The 9199-nt window shown below is 32.0% G+C and overlaps 1 protein-coding gene across 1 annotated transcript; it reads left to right on the forward strand.

Moving 5' to 3' along the window:
• Positions 1-4121: 4121 nt before the first annotated feature.
• Positions 4122-8926, forward strand: LOC112032864 (UPF0481 protein At3g47200). Its single transcript, XM_065771708.1, has 2 exons — positions 4122-4253; positions 7168-8926. Exon 2 carries the CDS (start codon positions 7190-7192, stop codon positions 8756-8758), a length of 1569 nt encoding a protein of 522 aa, XP_065627780.1. The 5' UTR covers positions 4122-4253; positions 7168-7189; the 3' UTR covers positions 8759-8926.
• The last annotated feature ends 273 nt before the right edge of the window (positions 8927-9199 follow it).

Here is a 9199-nt window from a genome sequence, read left to right on the forward strand (position 1 = left end):
ATTTAATGTTTTTGTTTGTAAAAGGATAATATCAACTACTCAGCTTTGGATACCTATTTTGGAATAATTAAATTTATACTTTTTTTTGCCTTACTTAATATTTCTAATAGCTCCCATTAAAAAATGAATGCTTATATTGCCAAGAGCATTGTAGTTTAATCGATTTTTTTGTGTGTTTCTAATGAAGTCATTTATGGTTTAAATCCTCCCTCATTGTTTTCTCAATCATTGTAATTTGGAGCAAGGAATAATTCAAATATAAACTAATTAATACTATTGGACTTTATTTGAAACCTTGTTGTTTAGTGGAACTATTCTAGTTTCCTATCTTTTGTTTTGTACATTCCAGTTAGATTCTAGTTTCCTATTTTTTGTAGTTTCCTATCTCTGATGGTTAAAAAATCTAGGGTTCAATTCCTGTTTACACTAAAAGCCAACTAGTGTCTTGGTTTGATGCTATGGATTGAAACACATAAAAATATATATATATATATACAGTTTCCTATCAAGGAGAACATGAATTCAAATCCACCATTCTTACTTGTTGTAAGCCATATATATATATATATAATTTAAACTTTTCAAAATTTTTAAATCTAACAATTCTAAGATTTAAAAAAGGAAAAAGAAAAAGAAGCTATGGTTCAAAATTTAAGGTTACAAGTCATATTTTTATTTTTAAGCTTTAGATTTTATGATATAAGGTTTTAAACATTAAAATTTTATAGGTTTATAATTAAATATATTTTAGGTTTAGGTTGTGTTCAGTTCAAAGGAGATTTAATTTCAAAAAATATTTTATCTATTTGCGGGTGTTTAGGGCGATTGAAATTTGATCAATCCAAAAATTTTTCCAAGATGACCGTAAGGGCACTTCTAGCAAAAAAAAAAAAAAAATTGATTTATACTTACATTTACTATAAAACATTTTATACCTCACCCAAATCTCTTCAAACTAACCTCCAACCTCCACCCCCTACTCGCCACTGTCAACCACCCAATCACCACCTCCCCACTAATGTCCTTGATTTTCGGTCAGCAACCACTACTGCCAGTTGCCTATCATGTTATTTTAAACTAATTTCTCTTCTTCTTATTTTCATATATATATGTGTGTGTGTGCGCGCGCGCGCGCTTATGAAATAGGAAAATGTGAAAGATATTATAAAATATGTTTTTCAAAGCATTTTTTTTTCTCAAAAAATATTTCCATCTAACCAAACATAGCCTTAGTATACTATGTTTTAGAATAAATTATATTTTTTGACCTTGATGTGTTATATATATATATATATATGTGGAGCTGGTTCTTTTTTCTTTTTTTTTTGATAAGATATATGCGGCTGTTTCTTGAATATGAAGTTGATCTAATTTTGGTCTCTAAAGAATGAGGTGCCTTAGCATCACATATTCAGCTTAAAAAAAAGTTGGATATAGAAGAGGGGATTGAGTAGAAAGTTTTTAAGACAAAACTTATGTACAATATTTAGCCATTGTTCCTTAGGTTTCCCTCTTAAAATTTAGCCATATGACTTTTTTTCTCATGGGATGGTGGTAGTGTATTTTTAGTTAAGTACAGTCACTTAGCTAAATCTTAAGAAAAAAACTAAGAAACAACACCCAAGTACTATATCTAAGTTTTTCTCAAGTTTTTATATAGTTTTAGATAAGAGTGGATGAATGCATGGGAAGTATTTGTATCTTAAAATATTTTATTGAGGGTTAGGTTGAAGTTACATATAGAGTCCGTTGGGAACAATTTATTTAGTTGAAATTGAAAATTTTTGTTGAAAGTACTATAAATAAAGCTAAAAAGTAGCTAAAATAATACAGTAGGACTCAAGAATAGTACCAAAAAGTGCAATGAGACTTATGAATAGTATCAAAAGTAAGCTGAATAGTAACAAAAATAAACTAAATAGTAAAAATAAAAACTGACTTTTTAAACAATACCAAACACAACCATATTATACTCTTTAATGATATTATAATTATATTACTTAATAACTTCTCATAGGATTGCTATTTTGATAAAGCCTTGGAGGGACCATAGTCAAGCCTACATNGTGGGTGGTGGGGAATTTGTAAGCTTACATAAATTGTCATTACTTAGTTTAAGGGGATTTGTAGGTAATATCATGGTTTTAAAATTGGAACGGTCAAAGAATCAAAAACCATGGGTAATATGTATTGCATCTATTCCTGATTAGTGGATTTTTTTTTTTTTTTTTGGTGTTGTTGTTGTTGTTGCTGTTATAGCCATTGGAGAGGTTTTTTCTACTTGGTTCTTCAGTTTTTCTTTTTGTAAACACTTTTTTGGTTCTCGTGGGTGCTTGATTGTTGATTGGGATTGTTATGTTGTTTATCTATCTATGCATATATCAACTGGTTAATTATATTAGCAATCAGACTTAAATTCTATAAATATTTTAAAATGGACATAAATCATAAAATCAAGTTCTGAATTCTTTTATTACTTTTCTTAGCATGTGCCCATTGATTGTAGTTTATATCCAACAAGAATCAAAGAGAATGACTGTGTGTTGTCATTTTGATTCATTTATAATACTCTAATGTAGAAATGAATGGCAAATTCAAATTCTATGCAAACACCTCAAACATCTCAATAGTCTATAGTGAGTAAAAGCCGCTGGTCACTGCCAATGCCACTTGCTGACATCATCTGCTTACAACATTGATGATGTCACATGCCAGCGATACTACAATTGTTCTAGAATCTCAAATTTATTCACAACGTCTTTGTAACAATTACATGATAGGTGATTATTTACCACCGACACAAAGACTGATAATTTTTATGGGACAGAATTTGGTTTCTGATTCTATCACTCTGTGTGAATAAGATGTAAGTAAATCATTCTATTTAAAAATAAAAAAAGAACACAATAGTGCAAGTCTTCGTTTTACACACCATAAGAATAATACTAAGTATTATTCACAAACCTTCCATAAATTTTGCTTTCGCAAATCATTGTAAATTTAAAGCTGGAAAAGGTGAGAATTAAGTTGGTATATTGAGCATAGCTAACGTTTTGGTTGAGGGAGATTGTCTGAAGGTGGTCTCAGCTTTGAAGGATCCAGCTGGTTGTCATACTTTGTATGGGCATATTGTTGAAGACACTCACCATTTGGCTAGTTAATTTCAGTTTTATAGTTTTAGTCATGTGTGAAGGCGTGGGAATTTGTTAGCTCACGCCCTTGCACGAAGAGCAGTTTCATGTGCAGATTGCGATGTTTGAGTAGAAGAACTACCTGGGGAGTTAGAAAGTGTATTCCAAAATGATTTAAATTAATATTATGATCTTACCTTTTTCTCCAAAAAAAAAAAAAAAAGTTGGCATGTTCTTCTGTAAATTTGTGTGAATGACGTCATCATAGCATAGTGTGTTCTGTGCTTTTCCTGAGAGAGAGAGAGAGAGGAAAAAAAAAAGGATTTTCTCTGTTTCGAGTCATGCCCATTTTAATTTATTTTATGATTTAGATTGAATTTGACAAATTTAAAAGTATATAGATTATCATACCATTTAAAATTTTAGGGTAAATTTCATTCACATTCTCTGAGGTTTGGACTAATATCAACTAGATCCAAGATTTTTCAAAACTAACCAATTTGATGCCTAAAACCAATTTAGTTCCTAAAAAAGTTGAGAAAAAAAAAAACTAACTGTTTAAGAACTAAGTTGGCTTTAGAGACTTTGCCATTTATCCTCAAAAAAAAAAAAAGTTGGTTTTAGAAACCAAATTGGCTAGTTTTGAAAAGTCTTGAACCTAGTTAGCATTAGCCCAAATCTCAAGGTATGTTAGTGGAATTTACCCAAAAGTTTAAAATAAGGCGATAGCTTGTACATTTCTAGATTTGAAAAGTCAATTATTTTAGAAACACACTATTTGTCACAATTTGCTAAAGTAGTTGTGAGTGGTTAATAATCACTCACACATTAACCCACTACTTTTTGCTTTGTCCTTATACTATTTCTTAAAAAATAAAATCTGAACGACTTAAAATGGCTGGGGGGGCCCCTGGGGGGGCGGGGAGGGAGTTTACACTATAAATAGGAGCACAAAAGACATTAAGGAACCATCAAGTGCACAATATATTTTCATTTTATAATTGAGTTTTAGTTATGAGCGGAGAGAAAATGAATTAAAGCTTGCTTCATCAGGCACCATCTCTAGCCAACTGTGCTGTCCCTTGGAATTAACAAGCATTCTCTTCAAAAGAAAATTCACAGGTTCTTTAGTCCATCCTTTCACTTTATTTTTGTTCTTCAATATAAAGTTTGCCAAAAAGTGAGCATTTACTAATTTAATCGAGTTCATATTCAGTAACATGTAATTCAGAATTTTACTAAAAATTTATCTTATAAGTTGGGTTCTAAATGTTTGTATAGTACTATGTCTGCGACACTGTCCACCACCACAATAGAACTTCACCGAGGAACAATAAACCATCACACACTGCCACAAATAAGTCAAGACCTGCTCTTCTCTCTTATGACCCCCATTAAAAAGCTACTTACCTCGCAACCGCAAAATCCTAATTCTCCAAGCTCCAAGGAGATTAGCTAGAACCTAAACAATACCAAGTAAACCTATCACAATAAGTATAGAGCTTGAAATTGCATCTAGCCCCAATTTAGGAATTGCCAAATAATCACTTAATTAGGCAAGCCTAGTATTCAACCTCATCAATAATAATATATCCCACTTCCAAAGTTTCTCACAAATTGATTCACAAGGCATAAACTCCAATTTATAAAGTTAACCCCTTTAATATCATCTCCAACATTATGACTAGTTTCCACAAAATTTACACTACATCAATAAGAGACCCATGAAAGCAAAAACAAAATATCCTCCAAGACGAGAAATTTAGAACTTCAACTAACTCCAAATAAACCCAATAGCAAATGGAAAAATTAAATTCACCAACCATCACATGTTATAACTTAAAACTCCTAAGTTTTTCCACCATACATAAACCTTAAGTAGTCATCAATAGCACAAAATATATACCCACTCATCAAATAATTCCACCAATACAAAACCCATACATAAAAACATATAAATATCACTTCCAATACTCATAAATCACACGGGTATCATTATTAAACCTTAGATAAAAATAAACTCAAGAAAAAGTGCAAAACCCACCAAAAAGATGAGAGATTTTTACCAAAAAAAAAAAAGGATGTGAAGGTATTTATGGGTTCCCAAGAATTTTTCGGTGATCTTGTCGGAAAAATGATGGTGGAAATGGTGATATGGAGGTGCCGGCAAGAGAGTTTGAAGGAGTGAAGAGAAGCTGCCAGACAGGGAAATGAAAAAGAAGAAAAAAAAGGAAATGAGAAGAAAGGAGCCGGTCAAAGAGATAAGGGAGAACTGAAAAAGGAGTGGTGGGTAGTGGGGTTAGGTGGGGCTTGGCCCGTGGAAAACCAAAAATCTGACCTTACAATATATATATATATATTTTCTTTTTAAACTGACGGGACGTTACACAAACCTTTTATTTTTAATCTAAAAAATTATTCATTTCTATATCAACCGTACGAGTAGCTAGCTAGATTTGACTTTTAAATTTTGAGAACTACCTAAACATGATTAAAGTGACTCAAGTATTAAATCTCTCAATGTTATTATTTAAATCATTACTCTATAAGTTAAGTCAAATTGCTAAATTTTACTACTTGACTCGATAAGTTTTAAATAACAAGTTTTAACTAATATATTTGTAAATGACAAAACTTAAGTACAGTACTTAGGTGTTGTTTCTAAGGTTTATTTCTTAAAATTTAGCCATGTGGCTTTTTTCTCAAGGGATGGAAGTATATTTTAGTTAAGTATTGCCACATGACTGAATTTTAAGAGGAAAACTTAAGAAACAATACATAAGTACTGTATCTAAGTTTTGTCCATTTGTAAAAGTGGGTTCTAGCATGTATATATATTTGTCAATAAATTAATCATGAATTACTTTATAGACAACTGTGATGCCTACATTAAAAAAATTAAAATCATTATATTACAGAATATTATTTAGCTTTTTAAAGTTTTTTTTTTTTTTTTTTGGTAATAGTAAAATTAGTCTGCAGCTCATGCAACATATGAACATGAAAGTTTAATGTCATATGAATCTTTCTCACTTTTAATTGTTTTTTAAATACAAAATGTGATAACTATGATAGTTATAAAGGGGAAAAAAAATATTTGTAGCCTTTCGCTCCAATCACTAATAGAAAGATAACATTTATTATTATCAGGTGTATCAAACCAAGTGAGTTAAGTGCATTACATAAAACAGAATATATATCATCTTCCTATTGGTGGTTGGAATCGAATCTTTTGTAGTTATTAATAGATATTTATTATGATTATATTTGTCTTTAAAATTATATATTCTAGTATTAGGCATTTATTATGATTGTTTGTATATGGAAATATATATTTTATTATTTAATGAAAATGTAATTTGCTAAGATTCTAATAGAGAGTTTAAAGACAGAATAATAGAACTTAAATTTAATTAAAAAGTATATTAGAATAGTGACTTGTAAAACGGTGACATTGGTCAAAATTCAAATGATTTCAGTTTTATATATATTATGGTATAAATTGATGCAATTGGATTATATTTTATAAGACTAAAATATACTTTTGGTCGTCAAAATTTAGGTTTATTTTTATCTTAACAACTTACATTTAAAGAATTTTATTTTGACATATTGTATTAAATTCCGTTATAATATTTTCCCCATAGACCCTTTTCTTCAGTAATTTATGTAAAACTGTAGGTCGGACTCAGTTTTATATGACTGTAGGTATGGTGCTGAAGTACAAATATAATACGGTATGTAGTTTAATGGTATAGCGTGCCTTGACCCGTTGGGTTTGTATATAGATCGTTGCCCAATTTTTATTCCATCCTTATTCCTTAGTGGTGGCAAGTTAGTTCGAGTTTGACTTTGACCCCATTTGTGTTGTGTGTGAGTGTGAGAATTCTTCGTTGTGTTAGAATTGTAGCAGGCCGGATTGGGTGAGTGGGAGAGAAAAAAAGAAAAAAAAAAAACTTTGTTAACTGAAAATAAGCTTTGGAAAAAATGATTCTATCCTAGTGTTAGCTAATGATTGTTGTTTATCTGTCAATAGGAAAAGTGGACTTTGATCATTCATGGAAAAGATGGCTGCTGATTCATTTGGAAAAGAAGTTTTTTCTTTTTCCGATACACTTGCAAAAGAAGTGAGATGCGACGAGCTGATCATTGACGTTCCATTAGTCATGGAGCCAGTCCAGTGGCCTGAGTGTTGCATCTACAAGGTCCCCCGGAAACTTCGCGAGGTAAGCAAAGGCGCCTACGATCCAAAACTAATTTCAATAGGCCCTTTTCATTACCACAGAGAAAATGAACTGAGGGATATGGAAAAGCTAAAAGATAGAGAAAATGAACTGAGGGATATGGAAAAGCTAAAAGTGAGATACTTAAAGGACTTCTGTTATCGGACTGGGAAATCCCAAAAGGAGATAGCAAGGATCATTGAACCATATGAACTACAGATCCGTCATTGTTATTCAGAGGCCTTTGATATCAGCAGTGAAGATTTTGTAAAAATGGTTCTATTGGATTCTACCTTTATCGTTGAGCTGTTCTTAAAGTCTGATGGGCGTGGAGAAGATGAAAGCAATGCAGGTGGAGAAGATGGAAGCCATATGAGAGGAGAAGATAACAACTATTGTATAACAAGTACACCATTGATGAAGAACTACATAACGCGAGACCTGTTATTGCTTGAGAATCAGCTTCCATTTTTTATTCTCGACGAGTTATACGCACAATTTTTCAGTTCTGAACAAAAAAAAAAAAACTCCTTTCTGAAGCTTGCAAGTAATTTCCTTTTTCCGAAAATCGAGAAAAATACACCCATTGATAACCACATTAAAGAAAAAGTGAACCATTTCACTGACATAATGAGATATCTCTGCTTTCCACCCAACTTTCCACCCAACCTTAGGTCCAACCTTTGCCCCTGTCCACCCAACCTCAACCTTTGCCTTGGGTCCAATGCACCCAATGCACCCAGTCCAATTGGAGAACCTATTAAAAATCTACATAATGCAAAAAAGCTAGATGAGGCAGGAGTGATATTCAAAAAGGTTGATGTTGAAAATGAACCGTTTCTCAACATAGAATTCAAGGAGGGTAACCTCACCAACATACTTCCTTGCTTCACTTGCTCATGGCTCTTAGATTGCATGCCGTGCTTGAAATGCTGTCAGTGCTTGGTGAATACGCAAACTTTCTTAAGAATGCCATGCTTTGAGGTACATGACGAAACTGAAGGCAATTTTCGAAACCTCATGGCCCTGGAGCAGTGTCATTATCCATCTAAAGCTTACGTATGCAATTATATTGTGCTGTTGGATTTTCTTATCAACACTAGAGACGATGTGGAGTTACTTGTTGACAAAGGGATTATCGTTAACGGGTTAGGCAGCAATAAAGCAGTTGCCCAAATGGTTAACAAACTTGCCCTTGAAATTACGGAAAAGAATACTTGTTACAAAAATCTCGCTGACCAGATTGATAAGTACTATAAGAGTTCTTGCAACCGTAATATGGGATCCTTGAGAACAGTCTATTTCCGCGATCTTTGGAGAGGCACTGCAACTGTTGTTGGAATCATAGCCCTGGTTGTGACTATCTTGAATTTCCTTAGGCCTTTTATCTTCAAGAATATTTAAGTATTTTATTTTCGTTATGATATTATCAATTATTTGTTAGCATGGTATTGCTTGTAGTTGTTTTCAAAATTGCCAGTCTATTTAGTTTGTGATATCTTTTCTTTTCTAAAAAATTATACTTTTTATTACACATTTTCGATGTTTCAATTTTCAAACATTGTTTCACCACCCATCTAGTGTCCTTATATATATCGGCTAATCAAGTTGTGCCTATTATTCCCTAATGAAATAGTTATATCCTCTATTCCCTAATAAAACAGTACTTATATTAATTAAAAGCACTTAAAACTGCACCTATTGAAGGTTAGCGCCACTGACACTAAGATGTGGTTGATTCAACTAGATTCCCCAAAGAGCTGTTATGCCTTCGCAATTTCTCTATATTATAAATTGCCTCAAGTTCCTAATTTGATTGGTTTAAGATTTCTTGGTGTGGAAGGA

The sequence above is a fragment of the Quercus suber genome, unplaced genomic scaffold, assembly GCF_002906115.3.
Source record: "Quercus suber isolate HL8 unplaced genomic scaffold, Cork oak 2.0 scaffold_47, whole genome shotgun sequence".
Lineage (NCBI taxonomy): Eukaryota > Viridiplantae > Streptophyta > Magnoliopsida > Fagales > Fagaceae > Quercus > Quercus suber.